Source organism: Calypte anna, chromosome 4B, assembly GCF_003957555.1.
Source record: "Calypte anna isolate BGI_N300 chromosome 4B, bCalAnn1_v1.p, whole genome shotgun sequence".
Lineage (NCBI taxonomy): Eukaryota > Metazoa > Chordata > Aves > Apodiformes > Trochilidae > Calypte > Calypte anna.
Window position 1 is genome coordinate 9027103 of NC_044249.1, and position 25306 is coordinate 9052408.

At 38.3% G+C, this 25306-nt stretch overlaps 1 protein-coding gene across 2 annotated transcripts in view; it reads right to left on the bottom strand.

Moving 5' to 3' along the window:
• Positions 1-25306, bottom strand: part of LRBA (LPS responsive beige-like anchor protein) — a 387071-nt gene that overhangs the window by 334469 nt on the left and 27296 nt on the right. For both annotated transcript variants that reach the window (XM_008500801.2, XM_030450868.1), the window contains exons 2-14: positions 13976-14207; positions 13741-13841; positions 11550-11645; positions 8866-8987; positions 8639-8765; positions 7088-7207; positions 6735-6881; positions 5702-5899; positions 4860-4993; positions 3553-3661; positions 3258-3410; positions 2156-2324; positions 466-545 (exon numbers count right to left, since the gene is read on the bottom strand). In XM_008500801.2, coding sequence (XP_008499023.2) covers positions 466-545; positions 2156-2324; positions 3258-3410; positions 3553-3661; positions 4860-4993; positions 5702-5899; positions 6735-6881; positions 7088-7207; positions 8639-8765; positions 8866-8987; positions 11550-11645; positions 13741-13841; positions 13976-14207 — 1788 coding nt within the window. The remainder of the gene's footprint in view (positions 1-465; positions 546-2155; positions 2325-3257; positions 3411-3552; positions 3662-4859; positions 4994-5701; positions 5900-6734; positions 6882-7087; positions 7208-8638; positions 8766-8865; positions 8988-11549; positions 11646-13740; positions 13842-13975; positions 14208-25306) is intronic.

Sequence of the window (25306 nt, forward strand, 5' to 3'; positions counted from 1 at the left end):
ATCAGAGCTTACAACAGGAAAGGCTTAAGAAGACTCTAAAAGCACTAAACTGTTGGATTTCAATATCTTCCTGATGTTTAACAAACAGTCGTGAAACTTATTGGAGTTTTCCTTCTACTCTGGTCCCTGGTCCACAGCATATAATGTGCAATGCTGCTCCTCAAGCACTTCTGATGCAGGTAACACTGTTCTTGTCAGAAACAAAATATAGTAACACTTATTTCCCCCATAGTAAATATTTCTAAGTTAATGATTTAACAGCTCCATTTTTGATAAACACAGCTTAAAAGGGAGAAAAATGTAATCTTTAGCACTATTCTCTGTGGCAAGAGCCACAAGATGCACCTTGCATGATATTTCTATTTACTCATTTTTAAAAAATTCAACATGCTTAGAAAAAAGTGCTATACTGAAGTGCATTCCTTTATGAAAGAAAGACTGAAATCCTATCCTAATTTATCCCACCTTCATCACTAGCTGTTTAATGAACATCAACAAGAACGCCCGCAGAGATAAAATCTCTTTCTGAGTAGGCCTTGGCCCATCTGCAAAAGAAGAAAAGGGGACATATGGAATGCAAATCAACAGCTGTTATTAGCATAGTACACATTTTCACACCAATAAAAATAAAAGTTTCCTTTCTTTCACTTCAGACTCAAAACAGTAATGCATTAAATCACTGTTTATTTGCACAATGCCCAACCAGTGATGTACTACTAAAGCTTTTATTAAGCACAGTTTTCTAAACCCCTTTAGCTTATTTTCATGATTTTACCATTTCCTTGCAATGTCTAAGAACCTGCTTCATGCAAGAAGCAAGACTGATATTAGAACTTTGCATCAGAATTTCCAGAATTCTTTTTTTTTCAGTTTACTATTGTTTTTCAAGTTCTGCTAAAGTTCAGAGGGAGATCCACATGCCATTATTATACATTGGCTATGTGCACAAAAAGAAAAAAAAGTCTTACAATGCTATATATCAAGATTATCTTGAAGCCCCCATCTTAGTTTGTTAAAGTCAAAAGGAGCTGCTTCTGCCCTTCCTGTGTAAAGCAAACCTTCATTGAAACATTTTAAATTCTCAGAGTGGTTCCCAGGAGAGGCAAGGTTAAAATAACAGGTGGAAGCAAATGTCACAGCCAAGTAAAAGCTTTTGTAGAGAAAGCAAATGAACTGTTGGCAAATACATTTCTAGGGATAATTTTTACACTGGCTTCCAGGTTCATAGCTCTTAGGATGATCAGGAAGAAGCAAATCAACTAACATGTACATGATCATACAAGTCTGGTTTTATACTGTACAGGCCACAGGCATATTCTGTTTATTCACAGTTATTTTCAATACAGATCAGTTTAGTCAAAATATGCCATTGAACAGAATTAGTAAGACTATCCTACACTTGCCTCAGGATCAACACATCAGTTCAGAAACTAAGTAAATCCATGTCTTCATTAAAAAAAGAAAGGATAAAACACACATGCTTTGCTCCTTACAGATTGTAAAACACTACAAATCACTCTTTGCAACACTAACAGGAACAGCTGATCATTTTGAGAAGCTGGTGGCAGCAGTTAGACAGATCTAAGGAGCACTCCAAATACATCTAGCTCTCTTTCATCACCCACTTCTCTCTCTGAAATTCCCAGAGCCTTTCTTCTTACTCCTTTACTTTCTTCTTATTACTTCTTTCACCAGGAGTTCACTGTCTGCATTAAGCACACTTATTAAGCAACAAGTTCAGATCCATGCACCTGTCAGATAAGAGTCAGTATGCCTGCTTTCAGCTACCCTGCTTTTATAAATAGATTTTTAAAAGACTTAAAGCTTATGCAATACTGGAACAAGGTCCATAAAGAGACTGTATTCCCAGGCACAGCTCTGTACTTTCAAAATTCTACCATTTCTCTGACCAGGGCTATTTGGGATTAATTCATGTACGATTTTAGTGACAGAGGATATGACTTCTGAAGAAAATTTAAATTAGTTCCTAAAAGAAAAGCTTCCAAGAATATCCTAAATGCTCAAGCTGTTACAGTGAACCTAGCACATTAAAAAAAAATTATTTCTGGGATAATTACAGTTCTTTTCAATAGCTTCAATACACTTATTTTTTCCAAACAAACATCAACTCATGAGAAGAGGAATGAATACATACCCACACCCTTAGGAGTTATACCACTACGATCCTGAGGATTCACTACCCAGTAATAATACTTCAGGGTGTGCATGACCAGAAGGACGGTTCCGACCCGGCGGATTGCACCATAAATGTTAACAGTGGCAATGAACTCAGTAGACAGGTAAGTGTACAGGATCAGCTGAACCTGTAACACCCAGGCAGGAGATCAAGAATCAGTACAGCAAAACTGCAGCATCTCAGACAACTACATTCTTCAATTTCATCTCTTAACATGTCCCAGAGAAACAGATTTTCACAAATCAGTCACAAAGCTCTTAAAACCCCTGCAGACTACTGAAAAAAATCAATTTTTATTTATAAAACTATAGAGTGCTATGTGTTTTTTAAGCTGGTCCATTCTCATATGAGCATGACAGCACAGTATGCACACAATCACAGAGAGCTGAAAGACAGCTTTCAGTTCAGAACAGTCACATGTGAAGTAGAGAGGTGTTTATTTATTATAGGCTCAACTATTCATTATAAAATTAATTATTTGAATTTCTTCTCTTTCTTCATCTGAGAAATAATTACTTAAATAATACAAACTTCATTTAGCTCTAGCAAAAAAAGGTGCTCTGTGAATACTCAAGCATTAGCAATATTAGTGCTCAGTTTTCTAAATGCAAAACAAACTTAAGTGGAACCAACTGGAAAGTTTCCATCAAAGTTTTTCAGTGTAAGGGAACACAGATTCACCAGAACAAAAACATTGTGCAGAGAATGTGTCAATTTAAATCAAGATTTCAAATCTGACATCCAGGATAACTTCTCTTTAAAATTGCTGAGATTTTTTCCCAACTAACCCCCATGCAAAATTCCTTTCCAAACTACAACACTGACTGGGTCAAGAACTCCAGAACTCAGTCCAACTCTGTTCAGGAGAATGCTGCAGGTTAACCAACTCCCTGAAAATCCTGGGAGCCTGCAAACTTCACAGCTACATGCAGAAAAGCAGAGTCTGAAAACAGAGATCTGCTGGAGAACCAGCACCTATAATTCTTGGGAGGTCAGGCTTTGCCTCAACACTGCCAAATCCATACATCATAAGATGCATCATACAAATAAGCAATTGTACCTGTGCTGGGATATGAATCCATATTGCAGGATTAAGGAGAACATGATCACACAGCTGCTTCAGCAAGGGCACCCCATTGTGTAAGTTGCTCAGGTATTTGGAAAAGGCAAGGCAAAGTTCCAGTACAGCTCGGGTAACATGGGCTTTGGAAGACTGTAAAATAATATCTGCTTAAGGAAGCACTCTGCAACAATGTAGGAAAATTACTTCTCTCCAAAAAAAAAACCAAAACAAAACAACAAAACAAACAAACAAACAAATCAGCATGAATGTAAACCATTTGGGAAGATTTTACCTTTTCTAGGCTATATCCTATGACAAGGAAGCCCTTACAGGAAAGCATCTGTTCTTGCATAGCAATGGAATTCTTCAACAACTCCATGATGAAAGCCAATAAAGTAGAACTGAAAAATAAAATGTTTTAGTTAAAAAACAAAACAAACCACAAAGTTTTAAAGGTTATACTGAGGTAGAAAGTATTTCCAGCTTAACACTTCCATCACACAGACCAGAGACAGATTTATTGTGTTATATAAATGCTCAGATCAGAAGTCATGCACTTTAAACTTGAAATTCTGCATTCTAAGATAAGTATGTAATGGAAGAAATCCTCTCAAAAGAAGTGCTTGCAGAAAGGCAACAGGTAAGTGGACTTTTCTCTGCTTTGTATTTCACTTACAAACTTCTGCACTATCATTAGCAAATGCCATCCCACTTCCTTCTGCTTTCAGATGAAATACTCTCCTAGACACAGCTTTTTAGACCAAGCTAATTCAGCTCTGTGCTGCTGCCAGAGTATTCTTTATGCCCCTCTTTTACTAGTGCCTATGAATCAAGACCTTAGCCAGCTGGGCTAGTTCACAACTCAATCGCATCCTGGACTCATCTCAGAGATGCCCAAGTCTGAGCCAGCTCAAGAGAGATCCAGAAATGTACAAATGGGCTGCAGAACATTGTGTCCACTGCTTCTTAGCAACAATATAGATGTAGATCATCTTTAAACAGTCACAAAAATACAAATGCAATGAAACAGAGGAAACTGCACCAGGACTCTACAAAGCACTCCCATTTCTATTAATACTACTTTTTAAAACTTAGGATCTCCACCATCTCTGTGCCAGAATGTACAGAAGTTGGACTGAGCTGAAACAGAGCCCAGATCAGAAAGAAATCCTGGCAGTAACACTGAATAACACTGTCTTTCCTAAAGCCTGAAAGTATAAGAAACAAGAAGAAAAAACGATGAAAAACTTTATGTAAAAAAATTTATCCTTCCTGGAATTTCTTTTTAAGCCTTCCCCAGTGGATTTTCTCCACGACAGGAATGAGCTCAAAAGAACTGTCTGTAATTCTGTTGCACAAAAAAATGTGAAGCAGAAATGCATAGATTTTGATTATGTGTCAACTTTCATAGAAAATTTGGTACAAATACAGAGTCTGCTTTGAAGTCCTGCCTGTTAACAAGGCCACCTTCTTGCTGCTAGACATAATTCATTGTTGCAGAAGACAATTTAAACCATCATGTCACTTAATAAAGCAAGAGGTAATTTCCTTTACTTAAAAAGAAACAAAGACCAGAACACAATAAGAACATGCACTCACCAAACAGTTGTGTCAATGTGGTCTGATGAATATTCCCTGTAGTCCAACTGTGCAAAGAGAGGGAAAAGTACCTGCACCCCTCCAATGGAGTGCAGGGCACTTTGGATGGAGTGTGTTAACACTGCTTTCACATCCTGACAAAGAAGAAATAATACAAAATTGAAATCTCCTTCAGAAAGTGTTAAAAAGCTTTCTTTAAAAAAAATAGTTTGAAATTTCTTAAATATAACAATTTGTGTTATTACCAAATAGAAAGAAACAGCAATGAGTACAAAATGACTTTCACAGCCACGCTAAGTGCCCAGCCTGGCTGATCTACTGCTTTATGTATATATGTGTGTGTGTGTGTGTGTATTTATATATGTTTATGTTTTATAAAAATTTTTATATTTTTGTATAGATATATTTTTATATCTGTATTTATATATGACCTACAGTATAGATCCTGGGTTGAATATACAGAAGGTTGCTTGATAATTCTAAAACAAGCCTTTAGAGAAAACTTTTAAAAGAGACCCCAAAGAGTTTCTGACACAAGATTAAGGCATTCAAAGTGCAGAGAAGAAAAGGGCAACATCTCACCAGGATGTCTGCAGAGGACAGCAGATAGGTAGTATCAGTCTAACACAGTCTTTGTAATGGTGACAGGTTGTACTTTTTTCTTAGGATTCTTGTACATCCACATTAATTCAACAAAGAGGGGAGGTGGAAATAGGGAAAAGGCAATAAACTCCCACCTATCAACAGTTCCCTATCTTGTCCAAATCTCTATGAAATTTGACTGTTAGGTTTTCAAACAGAAATAATTTGTATCCTCCAAATCTATGAAAACATTGAAATACCTGCAGCATCAGGGCATGTGGTGAATGAACAAAAATAGAAGGGTTTTCCTTAGGAGATGACTCGAGACACAGTTGTGCATCTGTAGCCCTTGGATTGTACATAAATGCAACAGCACTGGAGAGTTTGCCATCATACAGCAACAACTTGTGATGTTCATCAAGGAAGAGATCACTTTCTGCCTTGAATTTGAATGTTCCCTGGATTGGGGAGCAGGGTTGAGGAAGGAAAAAGAAAAAAAATGAGCTTACACACATTAAGAATGAAGTTCAGAACACAAACATTGCCAAAAAATGACTAAAAGATTGCTTCTGCAAGCTAGCAGTATTACAGAAAGGAGGGGTCTCATAAGATCATTGACTCAAAGTCAATTTTAGAGTTAGAACGGCAGAATTTTTTTTGAGCTCTGAAGAGTGACATTGCCCAAATCGTGATTACTGTAAAAATAAACACATTAACTGGGAAACAGAATGACAGTCAGCAATGTTCACTCAGAAGGAACTAATAATTGAGGAGCAGATAGAATAAGAGACATGGTTTTTAGCATATATTTTTACAGCTGCTAGGGAAATCTTGATTTAGCATCCCTCAGGCTATGACAAAACAAATAATAAATCACTGCAGTGAAACTAATCCTTAGCACTAATTTCCCACATTAAAAAAAAACTGATTAGTACAGTCAGCTATAAAGGTATATTTCTAAAACAATACACATCATCTTTGATCTATAATTTTCAGCCTCAATGAAAACATGAACCTATCCAGAGACAACAGTGGTGTTCTCCCTGTCCCAAACAACATGGAAATTTTTGCAAGTAAAAAGGGTACAATTTTTTTTATAAGAAACTAAATAATTCAATTAATGCTTAATGTAAGGGAACACACAAGCTTATGGAAGTAACAAGCAAGAATTTACTGAAAAGATTACACAGTAAGAACATTTTTAGAGTGACACAGAAGTGTCCCAACATTCTAAAAACCCAGCATGAAGGGTTTTATTCAGCTTCTGAAACTTTGCAATCAATTCTCAGATACCTTATATCCCAGACCAAGCTGATAAATGGCAAAGATCTGAGCAGCATTGAGAGCCTCACTGAAAAGGTAAACAGATGTCATTTGTCCACAAAACACTCGATTGGCATCGGCTGTTTCTGAAGAACCCAGGAAACATTTGTCAAATGTCTGAAAATGAAACAGAGCCCAGTAAAAGGGTTTAATCTATGCTACAGAAGCAAATTATGCAAATAACATACATATTATCAAGGATTATTATTATTTTTACATAAACAAGTGTTTGAGTGCCTCAGCAGAAACAAATTTGAAGTTCTAAAAGCAGATTATCCATCAAGATTATCAACAACAGCTGTTGGTATAAAGGGCTTACTCACATCACTGGTGTTGACAAACCATGTTATTTCTCCATAAGATGCCAGCTCCCCATTCACATAACATCGGAGCTCGCTGTTCTTCCAGCGGTTGTAGATGTGCACTATGGTGACCATGTACCACTGCACAAGAGGAAAACAAGAGATGCAATTCCACAGACATTTCAAGTAGCTTCTGCAGTAAAGCAGGGCGTAGTTGAACAAATTCAGCTATATATGAGTAGCAAATAAAGGTTGAAAGATTAAAGGCAAAAAGGTGATTCTTCTTGCATAGCCATGGCAAAGGACATTATGCCATCTTTTTCCACAGAAGCTGAAAATATATTACAGCACAAAACTCAAGAAATCTTCATAGCAACCCTGAAACAAATTTACACCTAAACCACTACGCAAGTAAGTTTTAAGTTGGGCTACTCTTAGCATAATGGACTACTGCAAATGTCATTCCAAAGAGCAGGGATAGCTCTAGACTAAAGACTTTCAAAAGCTGAGCATGTCATATTATCACCAACAGAATTCACATTTACAGCAAGGGATTACTGTAAGAAATTCCAAAGGAGGCCTGTCCTTCCACAAAATGTTTATCCCAGTTGCTCCAGAAGCATTTAGCAGAGTATTTGATTGAAAAAGGAAACATTTTCAACATAGCATAATATTACTTAATAAAGCCTGAGCATGAAGAATAAAATCAGCTCGTATTTTAATTGTTACATTTCAAAAAACCACATAGAATAAAGCAAGCAATCAAATCATGGAGACTTTTTTCTGGACAACCTGAATGAACATGAAGTATAACATTCTTTGAAGAATAAAGCTGTTGTTCTCCCACATGCAATAAGATCAAACTCCTATTAATGTTCTAGCTTGATTAGGAAAATTAAATGTGGATTAGTAATTATGATTTCTTAAAATAACACTGCATTTGCCCCTGTTATTTAATGACCTATATGAGAGCCTTCGGAAAACCCACAAGGAAAAGAAGAAGGGAATGTCAGGAGGTGGGAGAAAATGTATAAACAGAGAAGGAAGAAAAAAAGAAAAGAAAAAAAAAAATCACAAGCCTTGTAGATTTCAAGCTGTGAAACGATTACACAGTAAGAACATTTTTAGAGTGACACAGAAGTGTGCCAACATTCTCAAAACCCAGCATGAAGGGTTCTATGAGAATTCAGCTTCTGAAACTTTGCAATCAATTCTAAGATACCTTACATGCCAGACCAAGCTGATAAATGGCATAGAATCACTGTGGCTGAGAAAGACCTTTAAGATCATGACGTTCAACTGCTAATTGTTGTTATGTACTACGAGTTCTCTGAGAACTCCAACAAGTCTAACAGTTTCATAAAACTTCCAATAAACTGCTTTTTTCTTGTTCTAATGCATTTCATAAGTATAATAAAACCAAATAGGAATTCAGACCACAAATATGTATGTTCATTCCAGTGTAAATATTCTTATACAGAAAGATAAGCCTAATCAATAGCTACAACACTCTCTCTAGGTGGCTTTTAAATTCATAAAACCTATTTGAAGGCTTTCAGTATTTTTACTCACCTTTTGTGGCTTGAAATCAAATTTTACACAATGCTGGAAACCTTTTCCTTTTGATTTTATGGATGTTACAATCAAGCAGCCTCCAACAAAGTGAGCAGAATACCCAAGTCCTTTGTTTGTTCGAAAACTGACAAATAAGAACAAAATCAGCACATACACAGAGGCAGAAATCTTTGAATGATTAATACAAAGGGAACACCAGAAATATGATTTTACATAATTCTTACCAATATAAGTAAGGCTTATCCTTATCCACATTGATGTTATTTACAGGATCCATTCTTAGCCAAGTGTGGAAAGTAAATCCATTCTGGTATGGCCACTTGGCTATTGGAGGTAAGGCAATAGCCTAAAAAAAAGCAAGTAATTATTAATGTGAAAGATCAACATCACCAAAGTAAGAGTATACACCTTAAAGTTATACACCACAACTGTATACTGATATACAGATACACACTACAAAAGCATACACTATAAATGCATACAGTTTCTGTAGTCTAAAAAAGTCTGGCCTTACTTATCTGCTTCTTGTACTCCAGTGTTAAGATTTTTAATTGATCTAAATATCTGCAAACTTTATATCCCAAGAAAGATTATCAATAGTAAAACACATTCCAAAAATTAAATACTTCAGTAGAAGCCCTACAGCATAAAAATGCAAACTCAAGTCAATTTGGTTTTGTGGCAATCTGACAGAATAATCAATTTATAAACTTTTTTTTTCACATAGAGTTGGCATTCAAGAAAATAACTCATTATGAAAAAAAGCTGACCACAAAGAAAATCATATGCATTTCACTTAGCAGATTCTTCTCTTTTTTCAGACTCAAGTCTATGTAGTTAAATGTTCTAGTTAAAATGACAGGTTTGTAGACTTCCCTAAGAGACAATTTCCATCAGCCAAATTCTTCATATCAAGCACTCTCCTTATGTTAGCTCAAAAGCTCTGAAGTTAAAAACTGTGTGGCAGGGCCCTTTGTTTCAAACAGTTGGATTTTATTCTGTGAGGTTTTTTTGTTGGTTGGCTGGTTATTTTTAATATTTTTACTAGCCTTCCACTGCTAAGCTGAACAGATCTGCAATACACACTTCAACTATTACTGCCATAACCTCTGATAACCTCTGATGCTGTCCAGATGATCAATACCAATGAAAAAAAAAAGAAAACCAAACCAAAGAACCCAAGTGTCACCAGACTCCATTCCATATCCCCGTCCAAACAAAATGCTATAAAATTTCTATACCAGCCAACTATCTGCATGTCTCTGAGACCATCTGTTGGTAACTTGTAGCAATCATCATTTTGTTTAGCCCACAGTGGACCTTGGAGTTATTATATTAAACACTAAATTCTTAAGATTAATTAATTTAAAAATACATGGGAATATTCACATTAAGGTTACTGAGGCATCCCAGTAGCAAACAGTTCTAGAATCCATCACAATTATTAGAAGCTGAAGACAAAACCAATATATGAATAGCCAGAAGGAACAAAAGCTTGCCTGTTGCCATGTCTGTTTTTGCATGTGATAAACATACAACTGCAGAAGCATTTTTCTAGCCATCTGCATTTTTCAGTCTCAAGTTTTCATTCCAAATTTAATCTAAGATGCTGAAGCAGAAAGGTAACCAACATACCTGTGCAATGAAAACTGCAACCATCTGATAAATCTTATTCTGAATTAAGCACAAAATCTCAAACATACTGTTTCATCCCTTAATTTTAGAAGCTAAAGTGTTGAAATGCTTAAATTCCTACAGAATATTCTGCACAGAATCATACTGGGACAGTGTGGGTTGGGGCTTTGGTCACAGGGGAGGACCCAGAGTGGTGGCTCCTGTGAGAAGCTTCCCCAGCTCCAAATCAGACTTGCCTCTTGCTGAGGCTGAGCCCATCATCCATGGTGAGAACACCTGTGTGGTAACATTCAGGCAGGTGAAAAAAAAAAAAGTGCTGGAAGACCTGCAGCAGAGAGAAGAGTGAGATGTGAAAGAAACACCCCTGCAGACACCAAGATCAGTGAAGAAAGAGGAGGAGGAGGTGTGCTGGGGCAGAGGTTCCCCTGTAGCCCACGGAGGACCCACAGTGGAGCAGATCTGGAGCTGCAAATGTGGAGGAGCCCACTCCAGAGATGACTGAACCTGAAGCAGGCCCTCTGTGGGAAGACCATGCTGGAGCAGTCTGTTCCTGAAGGACTGCACCTAAGGGAAGGACCCACATTGGAGAAGCTCATAAAAGACCATCTCCAATGGGTAGGATGCTACACGGGAGCAGGGAAAGAGTGAGAGGAGGAAGGAGCAGAAGGTGAAGAAGGCAGTGAAGTTGAGCCTGAGAAAAAGGCAAGTGTGAAGGGAAGGTGTTTTAAGATTTGGTGGGTTTTTTTCATTACCCAACTCTGATTTGATTGATGGTGAATTAAATCCATTTTCCCAAGTCTGTTTTGCTTTTGATGATAACTGGCAAGCGATCTGCTTGTCCTTATCTCAACCCACAAGTCTCATGTATTCTCTCCCAGCTTAAAAGAAGGAGTGACAAAACAGATTGGTGGGTACCTGGTGCCCAGCCAAGGTCAAGCCACCCTAAAGCCACACATACTGAGTACTAAAACACAAGCACCATCCCCACAGAAATGTGGGAGTGAAAAGCAGGCAGATTCTCCTTGCAACAGGATTTAACTAAAACAGTATGGAGAAAAAAAAAAAAGCAAAGCCTCCTTTGTATCTATTCTTTATGTAGCACTATTTGTAGTGGTAGTAACAACAGTAACAACAATAATAATAATAATGCATACCTATTTTAAGTATGATTTATTTAGGTATAATGTAGGTGTTAGGCAAAGAAAATTTGGTTAAAACTCTACATCTGTGACACGGGCTGGTAAGACAAATGAGACTTAAAATAACTCCCTACCGCAGCACTTTTTCCTGGGAAGTTGAAGAAGGCATCAGGTCCATACTTCTGAGGCATGTGTTTCAACACAGACAATAACTTTCCAGCATGTGGTGGCTGACAAAGAGAATTATTACACTTGTAAATAAATAAAACAAGCCTATAAGAAAGAAGAAGACTGCACACAGAAAAAAAATAATTTTACCACCTTCAAAGCTTTGCACCTAGGTGAGTAATACTCTAAGACACTTTGCACTTTCAAGAAACAATATTAACAAGGAGTCGCCTGAGCCTCTTTCATTCAGCATAAACTAAACTGATCTTAGTTCCTCTTTTTACTTGCTCATTCCCAACAGTGCTGCTGTTTGTTTGGATTTTCAGTGGGCTAAAGAAAATTAGCTGATACAGCTGATTTTAGGGAAAAAACCCACAAACCCATGTTCGGTTACAGCAGTTTGGACTGTGGCTGCAAGTACAAGGGAGATGGGGAATACTTGGCTAAAGGGAGAGGCAGAATCAGCAGACAGGGCTATTTACATCAGGAATACAGTAGTATACTAGATCAGAGTGTCTTTGGTAACATGCATTACTTCATCTAAGTCTGTGGAGCAAGATTCAAGCCTTGAGGGCAGTCTGGAGTACCTACACTGAGTGCTCAGTTACTGTGAACACTTCACACTTCCCCACCACCACCCTAATGCTGCACTGACTTTCTTGTAAGTCTCAGCAACTCCAAATCAAGTACAGGAGCTCACAACAGAAAAAGAGTAAATATTGTTTACAGTGACAGAACAACGTTGTGCATCTTCTTTTACCACTTGCTGACCTTCGAGTAGATCTATTTTCTACCATTTTAAACTGGATTTTTTCCTTAAAGCATCCTGAGTCTCCTCCTGTAAGCATCCACCCTCCAAAAACTAAGCACTGTGTGAGCCCTGACAAGTGTATCAAAATGAGAGTCAGATAACCAGTGCTTCATGAAGCTGAATTAAAATTGAGGAGGGAACACTGAGCATGGCTTGGAAGCCTTCAGCACTGCAGAATTCAACAAGGTTGTTTGTGTTGTAGCCAAATACCTTGCATCTTTACAGCACTACTGATTTTATGATTTATGGAGCTGTGCAACTCCTTAGCAATGCAATTGTGGCTTTTTTTCTCTTCCTTTCCTCTATATTTAGTCTGTCATAAAGAAAGGAAATTAAATGCAAATAGCAGAGAGACAGGAAATGAAAAAGTTAATGTTACAGAGACAACTTTAATTCATCTGTGGTTAAATATACTCTGCATGTTCAATTATTAAGTTTAAACCATCTGTTAAATTTAGTGTGGTTTTATTTGCACAAGTTAAGATCTCCAAATTTATTTATTCCAAAAGATATTTTAAAATTTTCTGTGTTATTTGTGCATTCTCCCTTTTACATTGAATCTATTTTTTTATTTATTTGAAGTCAGAGACATTGTGCTACCTTTTCTCTACACTAGGCAGAGTATTTAGAGATAGCAGGAGCTGAATTAAAATAATTAAATTAAGCTGAATTTAAATAATTCCCATTTCCAGCAAAACAATAATTTTTGTGCAGCCTCTACAACCTACAGATTTTCACTTTAGGAAAGGAAGTTCTTAGCAATAAAAGGAGAGCCTCTTCTCCCCTTTTAGTTCACATGGAACAGGAGAAAACTCATAGCAGGATTTTTTTATGCTGGAATTTATTTCCATTATTTCAATTCTGCCACAAATTCTCACTTTCCTAACTAGATAAATTTTTTCAGTCCTCAAGTAATAAAAGAACAATACCAAGACAGGAGCATCTTGAACTGCCTGTGTAGAGTTTTTTGTGTTTTGTTTTTTTTTTTAAGACCAGAAAAATCCTTTTTTTTTTTTTCCATGTCACATACCTGGAATTACATACAGATAAAAGCATGCATAAAAGCACTTGCTTAGAGTCACCATATTATTATTCCCTGGTGTTCAAAAGGATCAATCCAGTTCATAGATGCAGGAGGAAATTTATTTCCATGACTGTTCTAGTCTCTGCATTTTAATTGCAGATTCATTGATATAATACCAGAAAACATCCTGTATTTCTTGGTACATTTAAAATATGTTTATTAGAAAGGTTACCAACCAGCCCTCAGCCTTTTAACCTGTGAATATTAGTAAAAGTACAAGCAAGACTACAAAAATGCTTTCAGTTTTGCCTTTATCTTTTACCCATTTCCCTTTTTCTCCTTGGAGCTTGCTGAAGAATAACTTGAGCTCTCGAACTGTCAAGTTATAGCTAGCCAGCACACCAAGCATATCCACTAAGAGATCTGAAAAGAAAAAGAACAGTAAAAATAAATGCTTATTAAAATGCCACAACAAATTTCTTGCAATTAATAAACACTTCCATGAGGCTTGACATAGGAGGATTATGGTCTGAGTCACACACAAAGTGAAACTGTACCTGCAATCATGCTGTCAGTTCTATCAATCCTCTTGAGCACTTGTTCCACCAGCCCCACTTCTGTGCATGCCTGCAGATTTCGGATGCTTTTCTTCAAGATTGCTGTAAACATGCTCCACACCTCAGCCTGGCAGGTGATGTCACACTTGTCCAGCAAGTCTACCATACAGGTGATTCCCTCTCCTTCTTGGATGATGAAGTTCATTTCCAAGTCAAATTGGCCCCCAACAAGCTTTCAGACACAAGATTAAAAGCAAAACCTTAAAATAGTTGTATGAAGGTAGCATTCTGTGTCTGAAGCTACTAATTCTACAAGAAGCCAGACATCAAAGACATGTGAAAGCTAAGAAAAGCCATCATGAGGCCAATATCATTCAAGTCTAATTCTTCCTGTTACATATTCTGCTAAAGCAGCTTCAAATAAGGTGCTCCTATGGTGCCACCTCCTCTCAGAAAATCATTGCAGAAAATTTGGGTGCTTTAAGCTTCAGATATCCTGAGCTGCCTCATAAAGCTAAAAAGTGAGGAGACCAATAGGGGGTCCCCCAAAACATGAAAGACACTGAGGTGCTGAAGTGAGCCCACAGAAGGGCAACCAAGCTGGTGAAGGGTCTGAAAAACAAAAGTCTTATGAAGAGCAGCTGAGGGAACTGGGGTTGTTGGAGAAGAAGGAGGCTGAGAGGAGACCTTATTGCTCTGTAAAACTGCCTGAAACTAGGGAGGTGGGGTCAGTCTCTTCCACCAAGTAACAAGTGATAAGAGCAAAGCCTTGTTGGCCTCAAGTTGCACCAGAGGAGGTTTAGAGTGGGTATTAGGAAAAGTTTCTTCACTGAAAGTGTTATTGAAGACTTTCTGCCCAGGGAGATGGTGAAATCATCATCTCTGGAAGTGTGTAGAAGACATGTAGATGTGGTGCTTAAGGACATGGTGTAGCCACAGACTCTGTAGAGTTAGGTTAGTGGTTGGACTCAATTCTTTTAAAGGTCTTTTCCAACCAAAACACTTCTATGATTCTAATTGTTCCAAACCAGATGAGAGAGTCAAGTCAGCTAAGATATCATAAGTGGTCTGGAGTGGCCCTAAAAGCTTTCCTTCTCCTGTGCTTAATACTCCTCAAAGACAGATGCCATTCTAGCCAAAAGGAGCCGATGCACATCAGAAATATTTCCGCTTACAAACAGCAAACAGCTAGGAGTCACTCCTGAATACTGAATAAAGCTGGTTAATACTTAACTGCCAGTGTCACTAGCAGCCACAGGTACTGACAGGAAGCAAAGGCTTGCTGTGTTTGCATGGATATGAACTCTTCTGAAGCCTCTGACTGTGCTTTGGCTTAGGCACTTAAACCCTGTAGTATGTCAGGTCTCCTAAATGCAGGCTTTGAACATACACAGAGTAGCTGACCATACACACACACACCAAGGAGGCAGAGATGGGGAAGGAAATCATCTACTTCATTCTCATTTGTATAGTCAGTGAAAGTTCCAATTGAAGGAAAGATGGACTGTACTAATTTGACTCCTCTACCCCAATTACCTGCTGCTCCCTCCATTTTTTAAGCTTCTCTTGGACTGCAGAACTATATTAAACTTAATGCTTGCCATGCTTGCCAAAATACCCATTGCATACCACCACACAAATAAGAATTTGGAAAGAGGAATTCAAATCATCAAAATGGACTCATGCTTTCAGTATTTCAGCTCATTCACACTTTCAGAGTTTGTCTAATAATTGATTGCTGTCCTACATGGTGCTGCTCTCATGGGCTTTGACCATATACCAACTTGCTTCCATATTAGCTTCTCTCAGCTAGTCAGGACCTGAAAATAACTTACCCAACAGGACAGAATATATATGCTCTTCATTAACCACTAAAATTACCATACATTTTTCCCAGGTGTCTAAATCTTGTCACTTTGAAGAAGCAATCTTTGGCCTTCTGGGCATAAATCAGTAACATCCAACTCCACAAGAAGCAGAGGAAGTCACTGCTTTCATGACAGAATAGACAACGACACCTGGCAACCACTTCTAAACAGTAATTTATACTTTTCTATTTTCTCCCTTCTTGGTCATGAAAAATAATTATGCAATTTACTATCAGATGTTTCCTTACTATCTAGGGATACTGCAGGAACTGAATGGGAAGACTTGCATTAGACTCGCAGCTTCTTTATATCAACTCACACTGTAAGCTCAAACAAATCTATCCAGTCACTATCATTCTCCAAGCCTCAGTTTTCCCCATCCATAAGGTGGAGCAGAGGTCTACCTTAAGAAAACTCTAAGGTAGAATTCAAGGGGGAATGCTGAGGAGAACAGATTAAAACAAAACTATAAAAAAAAAAAAGCACCTCCCCTTAAAAAAACATTTAGCAAAACATTTGGAAATGTAAAAGACACTGAATTTACCCTCCCCTACAGAACTGAGGCCACTACATTCCTCGGAGGCCACTCTCTATGTCACCATCAGAGTAAGAAACAAAGAAAATACTGCATTACATGTAGAGCTATTCTATCTGAAGGTGTAACTGCAGCCCCAAACACCTGCTAATTCTTAACAAAGAATTCAACTCTTTACACAATTGGCTTTAACTATCAGCCAACCATCAATTATCACACCAAAACCATATTCTGCAACTAGAGGTGACCTTACCTTCACCCTATAGTCTACACCACCCATCTTTCATTTTTGGCTAGATACACTATTATCAGTAACCACCCATCCGGGAAGCTGTCAAATTAGGTCTCCAACCTCATCTGCAAACATAAGCATTTCAGCAACCACATCCTAGGAATAATATGCTATGGTCAAAATAATTACCATTTTAACATTTCCTTTAAGGGAAGTGAGGACAAAAAAAAACCCAACAAACTGCCAGAGAAAGCAATATACCAAAGGCACAGTGCAGTTGATGTACTATATGTATGCATACCCATTAGACACACATAAGGACATACACACACACACCCCCCAGTATTTCATATTAACCCTTTCTAATGGTGATTTGAAACTGATCAACCTTCAAAACACAAATTTGTTTCCAATGACAGGGATCATAATCCAGGTCCATGCATTGGCTAGTTATTATCTGAGCTGTGGTAATGTCTGTGCACAGCAAAATGTAATCTTCCCAAATGTCACAGTAAGTTATGAATATCTGAGCAGCTTAATGCACCTTACCAGCCATGAAGTGTGAGAATGTAATCTTATTACCTTTTTTATGGTTGTATTTTTTTGAATAATGCAGCCTTTGAACTGATGTATAGTCTTTCCTTGCACTTTAGCATGATTTGGTCTCCCATGTCGCACAGTACATTTTTCAAAATTCTCCAATCCAACGTATTTTAAGTCCTATGCTGAGCTGCATAAACAATTTTTATAGCAACCTACAGGGTGGCATAACGTTTTCTTTCTTCAGCATGTAAGCATAAGCTTACAGGAATGGTTTTAAAGTGAAGTATTCACAGTATTCAAATACATTCTCACAAATTTTACATTCTGCCAGTTACATTTACTTCATATTTACCTTATATTCAAAAACTATATATAAAACAAGCCCATACCTCACGTTTTTTGGTAAAATGTTTCTACATGTAGCTGACTGAGAACAGGGATAATACTTTACAACAATTTTTAACTACACATTCAATGGTGGTTTTTTCCCTTACAGAGCCAAACTAAGAAGAAGTCAACATAATAGCACTAATTTTAAGTACAAAATAGCACAACATCACTTTCTAAATAGAAACAAGAAGCCAATTTAAACATACAAAACCTCTCTTTGCAATGAAACTTTCATCTGCCATAAAATTGGAGAAATCATCTGAGACATAAAAGAAATGGTGCTGTCTTTGGGTGAGCAACCAGTATGTAGAAAATAGCTCAGAATAAACACAGTCAACTCCACTGTCCTAAAAGACCTAGATTATTAATTAATCGAAAGTCCTTTCTCCCAGTGACAGATATAAAATATTTCAAGAGCTTGTAAGCATATGTGTATTTCCATGAACTAGAACAGAAAAAAAGAAATAAAGGCCAAGACCACACAGTGTTTCTCCTGGAAAAGCTGTATTGGCTATACTTGGGATTACTACAGGGCTGGATATGCAGGTTTCCCTCAAACTGGTTCCTAGATAACGTACACATCAAGTAAAATTACTTGTTTTGTAACCTAAAGCCAGGAGAAAGAGCTATTAACCAAGCCAACTGAGACCTCCCTTTTCCACAAGGTGTTGATTTTGTAATCTCAGAATTGTTTTACTAGCAGTCCAAAACAGATGTATGGACAAGCCCATCCAGTGGAAAATGTCTATCCCATGAACTGCAAACAAATAGGTCAGTCCTATCTCAGTGGAAATATTAAAAATTGATGCTTCCTAAGAACCCCCAAAGCTGTGCAGACACAGCTGGTAAGTGCCAAAAGTCTTCTACTTATAAGAGTAAGGTATTTATTCACAATAAATATCAAGAAAATTGTGCTGAAGCTAAGCCAATTGCTATTTCAACCCAAGTTCTGGTATACACCCTACATCCTTCTTCTCTTCAGAAAATCGCTAGATCAGCCAAAACCATTCTGTTCTTACTGCAATTTTAAATCATAACACAAAAACATCATACATCAAATATACATCAAAACACAAAAAAAGACACCTCTATTTTTCAACCCTTGATAATGACATCTGAATGCAGCTCATGAAGAGCAAAATCAAAACTAGATGGTTTCATCTTAGCCATTATGCTTCCAAGTAATAGTAAGATTCTCTGTCTACATTTACTCATGTCTTCCACCAAAGTAAAAGCCCCCTTCCTGGACTCCATCCCTTTTTATGTATTCAGAAACTGAAAACAAAGATAATGATCACTAAAAACACACATGAAGCATTTGGGAAGTATAAGAAATAAAAACCCTTTAGGGCAAGGATTCCACAAGACCATGGGTTACCCCAAGGCAGTCAAACAGCCACACAATAAACAGCTCAAGTCAACAGCTGCATCCTGGCTGTGACAAAAAGCCTGGATCTCAACCCTTTTTCCTTCAATATATCATCACTTTATCAACCTTAATGCAACCAGAAAAACTAAGTGAAGCCCAAAGAACTGTCAGAAGGCTCACTCACTAAAGGCAAGTTAACACCCTCCCAGAAACATGCTGATGTTTGTGGTGTTAGCAGTAGCTCGAAGCAATGTGAGACCATGAAATGCAAGTAACCACTGACTCCTTCACAGAAGGAAAGATCCTGCTCCAGCCTCTTCTGTAATCATCCTCTTCAACCTTGCTCAAACTTTGGTATTGTTTTCTTTCATGGTAAAAAAGACAAAACAAAAAAACAACAAAACAAACAAACAAACCAAAACAGAAAGCCAAAAACCCCAAAATCCTCAAACCAAACAGACAAAGAACAAACAGGTATTTCTTCAGCAGAAAACCACAAACTTTCTCAAGCTGTAGTTGCCACTTTCCCCCATCCAACATTAGCAGCAGACTACAAAAATAACGCCAATAATACTCAGCTCCCCTGCTTTCTAGGTAAAAAGGATGATTAAAAAAAAAAAAAAAGGAGGGGAGGACAAGGAAAACTACATTATCTTCTCTATTTAGAGGCTTTCTTTCCTGTTGCTAAGTTGCTGAATAAGCCTTCACCTTCATTTACTTGGCAAATAAGACAGGTTTTTTAAACCAGGCATGTTAAAAGTGGCATTGTGGAACAGCATTGCACCCACTATAACCTTGATGCTTTCGTGTGATTCAGTCATGTGTTCAGTCCTGTCATTAACTGTGATCCCAGCTGGATCATTCAGTAAAACTCATGCCCAGTGTATCCCTTCACAGTGATGTAATATGCGTGTTCTGTATCACAATTAAATTTCTTCAAGTGTGTCTCTTTTTTGAAAACCTGGCTACAGCTACATTCAGCAAGCACAGAATCACAGGAAGATTTAGATTTAGGCTGAACTGGTTTAGTGAACTGTGAGACCTTGCAAATCTGATCTTCCACTCAGGGAACTGAACCATATTTGTAAAGTTGGGGGGAGAGGATGTGCTTCATGTGACATGGCAAAGACTGACTCAAAATCTGTCATGGTATCTTAGACAAAAGGATGTTAACTTCCACAAAACGAGAGGTCTAGAAATGAATTTAAGTCTTCCCTAGGATACCTGCAATGCACCTCATCATGAGCTTCAAAACTGCTTGTGGCTGATGGGAATAAAACATCTTTAGGCTAGAAGAGGGCATGAAGGTTTATTCCATAGCAACAGCTCAAAACCGAGAATTATGTCATGCAACTAAGTTATGCTGTAAAACTTCCAATCATGTGAAAATCTAACTTTCCATTTAAATGACTGTTCTGCTGATTCCATGCACAGAATTTAGCCCAACTTCCAGTGCTGTGATGGCCAATGGAGATTTTTGTGTCAATCCTTATTCCATCCACTGGGAATTCTGGAAACGGCAGGCAGAGGCACTAAGAAAAGGTCAGTGCTTGTATCAGCACAGCCTCCTGCTGCCGCGATAGGGAAGACTCACTAAGGACAGGCTGCGTTTTCGCTCATGGAACAGGTAGCAAAGGAAGCAAAATCACAGAACCAAGCAGGCACAAGGTGTTAAAGAGTCTGCTGCTGCCACCTAATGTTGTATTAGAAACCCAGAGCCCAGCATTACGCGAGCTCAATGTTCTCAGCATGCTGACATTCTCTTCCTCCCCAAACAGCTTTGTATCAGCTGCTGACACCTCATGCTCTGCCACACCGAAGCAAACTGCACCTCCAGGAAATAAAACCAGGTAAGGTTTCAGATTAGCAGAAAAAGTTGACATTGGTTTCTATAAAAGCAGAGTTTCTTCAGCTTTGCAACTGGTGATTATAGAAGGCAACACATTTACAATGGAAACAGGAGCAAGCATCTCCTGCTTGCCAGTTCATCTGAGACATAAAGGAGTTCATAAAAACTTTTCTTTAAGAGGTACTGAGCTGTATCTATGTATATATTAAAATTCTTCTCTCAGCCAAAACATCAAATGACAAAAAAAGCAAAATTCTTGTTCAGGTAGATACAATATATCTGAAGCATCCTTGTGAGAGTGACATTCACCTGTGAGCTTCTCCTTTCCAACAGAAGGGAATAAAAACAGCATTAAAATATAATTATGCTGCAATCCATGATGCTATATTAATCCCAGCTATTAATCCCTTATTTTTGCCCTGCTTGCAAGCATTTTTAAATTGAATTAGTTCACTAACACAATTAGTTCAGTTTCTAGTGTGCAACTGAAGCCCCAGTGCAAGTAGAGCAACACAAGGAGAATTAGCACCACAATGTTTTTAAACACAGGGGCAGGAGCAATGGCACTATGAATTCCAAATATTATACACTCTGGGCTTTAATTTATTTTTGAAAAAGCTTTTGGAATTTTTTTTGCCTTTAAAGTAGGTACCAAAACCTGAAGATTCATCTCCACCTTATAAGGGGAACCATCCCAGTTTTATGTGACATGAGCAGCGAAATGTGATTTCACACTACACACAAAAAAAGACCAAAAAGTCCTACATTTATTTTTTAACAGTTTGGTATCCAGGCAAAAATCTACCTCAATATGAACAAGCTGAAATTTCAAAGTTGGAATAAAAAAAAAATACCACGTTCAAATTCAAAACCATTACAGCACCCCAAAGCATGGGTTCACTGGGCTTCTGTCTGCCTCTCTGGAAACTCAGCGCCAGATTCCAGAAGTGGAAGGCACAGACAAGACCAATATTGGAATTTTACCCTCCTCCCAATGATTACTGACCCATCAAGAGGTGGGACAGCAGAGATAAACTGGATTGCCAAGAGGTCCAGGGAACCACCCTGGGACAGAACAGAGGGCGGGTATACCCAGCAGACCTGCAGGCCACTGGATGAGTTGGGAAAAGAGAACAAGAGGCACCATAATCCACCAGGTTTAAACCATCAAGCACAACCCTGGGCATGGAGCCCCTTTGCTCCTGAGGAGCACAAGAGGAAATCTTTGGGGAAACAAAGACCTGACAAGTCAAAATCTTAACACACTCCATGTATTAGGTAAAGGTGTATTTACAAAACCCATCAGTTTTCCAAGTGTAGCTCATAATATAGATCTCAGCAGTTATTAACATAGACTATATCTAAGTCCAGGTGAAATCTGTATCTTTACACTTTCTGCATTAATAGCAGTAAATTCTGCTTTTGTTATACTTTTTTTTCAGTGTACCTTAACCTGTGATGCTTTTTAGGACATACAGAAAAGATATGACTCTAAGAGATGGTTTAATAATATGCAAATTTGTAGCTCCATACAGGAAATGAAATATCCTAAATCTTTACATCACAGATTCCTGTGTGCATTGAAAGCAAATAAATCATTTAAACCACGATACAGAGAACCTTTTTAAATTTGCATTTATCTACAGTAAATACTGCCATGTTCTTTAATAGCTTGCTAGTGCAATCTTAGCAAACTTATGATTTACGGTTTTGACATTTTAAAAATCAGAAATCTGTCATTTTATGACATCCAGTAGAAAGACAGTTTGAGTTACATCACTCTGAATTTCAACTCAAATACATGAAACACACATAGTACCACAGCACTATGTACATAGCACACATAGTACCTAACACTGTACCATATTGTCCCTTTCATTACTGCAGAACTTCCTTCCCTAGCTACACTTACAAAAGTTATGAAATAGCTTTATTTAGATTTACAAGAATATGAAAATAGATTATTTTTTTTCCCAGGATCCAGATACTTCAGATTTCATCGAGCACATAACTTTCTGTCAAGTCTGGAACTATCACTCATCAGCAAACAAAAACGTTCTGCTGAAGGCTGAGAAAAACAGATTAACCACAGCCCAGTCACCTACAACTAGGCTGAACAGGTCTGCATCCCCTTCCATCTTAATCATTCTGCTCAAGGAAGAAGCCCAAAAGTCAAGATTTCTAATATCATATGAAGCAACAAGGCCAGAGTGGGGAACAATCCAGAGAGGAACACGTGGAAGAATTCCCTGCTTGTGCTCAGGCAGAACTCTCACACTCCATGCTGCAGGCAGAGAAAAATTCATTCTGCCCATAGGCCAAATCAGAAAAAAACACCCCAACTACATCCCACTGAGACCAAGCCTGAGCAAATATAACTTTAAGTTTACAAACACTTAAAACTACACAGAAGCTAGAAAAATAAGTTAAAAGTCACAGTAATGTACTATAACCTAGGTTTTTGTATCTATAATCAATAAAAATTAAAAATTAAAAATACTTCCTATTTTATCTCACTTTACTTTCTATTTTTGTATGGTTTGTAAATTGATGTACAAATACAGCATTACATGTACACAATTTCTTCTAAAAGTTATGCATTTATTAGGGGTGCATGCTCGAAGATTTTTACTGATAGGGTATGAAACGAAAAAGGTTTGAGGACCACTGCCCTAGCTGAGAGAGGACAATATATCCTGCTATTTTTCTTCAAAAACAACACATTTGCCTGATATTAAACAGTGGATTGGGGATGGGGGGAAGGAAGCTGTAGTGAAATGAGGCAACCAGGTGCCACTAATTGCCAGGGAGTGAGCATGAGCTTGTGTCAAGCCCACCTGTGCCTAATTAGGGTGGGCCCCCACTGCACATGAGCAGGACCAGGGGGCCAATAAAAGGTAAGACCTAAGACACAGGCTCAGCTCACACTGGAACTCACAGTCTCAGCATGCTTGGCTTTAAGTGCTTCTTTCAGCACTGCACTACCTTTATTGCTCCACTAGAGCTCATCGCCAGCAGGGTGAGGCTTGAGTGGCGCAGCCAGCTAAGCATGTCGCTACACACCCCGAGCAATGCTGAGGGCTGTGGGATCGAGACTCCTCAAAGTTCCAATTTTTTGGTTTCCTGCAGCTTTGATCAACATGAGAACCATGTGGATGATGCTGGCTGGAACAGAAGGGTGCCTAGAATAAAGAACAGCCCTTCACATCTTCTTAGTGAGTAATTAAGTGTATTGAAGGAGTAAGAATCTTAAAGAAGGAAAGCACAAGACTCAAGCGGGCAATGGAAAGGATTCAGAGATTCCTTTTCTTGACAAAGAACAAATCAGTGATACTTGGGTGAGATCAGGGATTCAGTACTAGCACTGGGGATCATTTCCTCTCGTGATCTATGCCCTGTGAAGACACCAGGGGCAAGAGGGAAGCAGCGACCCCAGGAGTCACAGCTGAGCTCTGATGCCCTCCATCCACCTCAGATTTTACAACAGCAAGACTGTCATTGCTAGCCCCATGATTTCTTCTAACTACACCCGAAGAATGTGCCTTCCTGAGAACAGACACATTCATTATATCCCCATGACTAGCCTCTGTTTTTCTTTTATTTCTTTCAGTTGACAGAAAGCAATACTGAAAGTGGGGACAGAAAAGGGTGACTTGCCATTTAAGGTTTGTTACAAGTAGATGAGATTTCTGTGTTTGCAAAACGATTTTAAAGCTTTTTCCTCTCCCCTGATTTGCCACAACACTGTTTTCTGTTGATTTGTTTTTCCCCTTCCTAGTGCACAACCTACTACCATTGCCTTTAAGGTTCTCCCCTGCCTTAATTTGTCTTTGTCTCTTCTCTCAGCAAACAGGCAATGAATACATGGAAATTGTCTCCAAGGAATAGTTACCACAGCGAAGGAGAGAGGAAAAGAAACCACAACACACGCAAAGACAAACAGTACTAGAGTTGCATTTGTCACCACTGTCACCTACAAATATACTGCCCTGTTTGTAATGTCCCCATTCTTCTTCTAAAGTCTCAGTCACCCCGTATGACAACTCTTTTCTCTCGTCACCGTTTCCATTTTCATAGAAACCAGTAAAATTCAGACTTAGCTGTCCAGTATCTGCCTGAACATTTAGCATTAACCATCCAGTTTCCCATTTCCTCTGGGTGAGCCACCTCCTCCCAGTCACTGAACAAACTCCCACAACATGCACAGACCGAGCTCATGGGAACTGCTGACCAGAGCTACAAATGGGAGACAGACCAAGAAGACAAACACATCCTCAATTAATAAATTGCAAACTAAGTCCTGATTGTTTGGTTTTTTTTAATACTACCAAGAGAAACCTGAGTCTCTGCAAGGCACATAAATATTCTTCAGCAAACACGGCAGGACTCCCACTCCTGTCCCTGACTGCAGTTTCGACTGGAGGGCAGCAACAAGTGTGAGACAGAATGGGTTTGAATGACAGACTGAAACAAGCCTTTAGCCAGTAAAGTTGGAATTGCTGGGGTGTGGTCTCCATCTGATATTCTGAACTTAAAAACAACCCA